Source organism: Geospiza fortis, unplaced genomic scaffold (assembly GCF_000277835.1).
Source record: "Geospiza fortis unplaced genomic scaffold, GeoFor_1.0 scaffold57, whole genome shotgun sequence".
In the NCBI taxonomy this organism is placed as follows: Eukaryota; Metazoa; Chordata; class Aves; order Passeriformes; family Thraupidae; genus Geospiza; species Geospiza fortis.
Window position 1 is genome coordinate 120,073 of NW_005054561.1, and position 444 is coordinate 120,516.

The 444-nt window shown below is 66.9% G+C and overlaps 1 protein-coding gene across 1 annotated transcript in view; it reads right to left on the reverse strand.

The window, feature by feature from the left end:
- SNTA1 (syntrophin alpha 1) overlaps nt 1-444 on the reverse strand; it is a 22,842-nt gene that overhangs the window by 2,135 nt on the left and 20,263 nt on the right. The window contains 1 exon segment of the mRNA XM_031064151.1: nt 270-444. This exon segment is cut by the window's right edge and continues 103 nt beyond it. Within this exon segment, the coding sequence (XP_030920011.1) occupies nt 270-444 (175 nt within the window).

The window sequence follows — 444 nt, forward strand, 5'->3', positions numbered from 1 at the left end:
CACGCCCTACACCCTGAAACCCCGCCCAAACCCTGCCCCGAATCCCTCCCTCAAAACCCGCCCCGACACCCGCCCGAAACCCCCGCCCCATCCCCGCAACTCGTACCACTGTGCCCATTGCCCTGACACCACCCCTGGACAGTGTCACCACCACTGTGCCCATTGCCCTGACACCACCCCGGACACTGCCACCAACCCCTGGACACTGTCAGCACTTTGGGGGTCTGACACCAGCCCTGGGTTCTGCCCTGACTCCCAGACCCTAGCACTGCCCCCGGGGACTGCCACCACCCTATCCTTGAGCAGAGCAGGAGGGCACCCCACCTGGTGGCGATGAGGGGGTAGCTGTGCGTGGGCTTGCCCAGCGCGTCCCGGCTCTGCGGCAGGCTCCCGTACAGCAGCAGCTCCTTCTCTGTGAGCACGGCCAGCAGGTTCCTGGTGCCG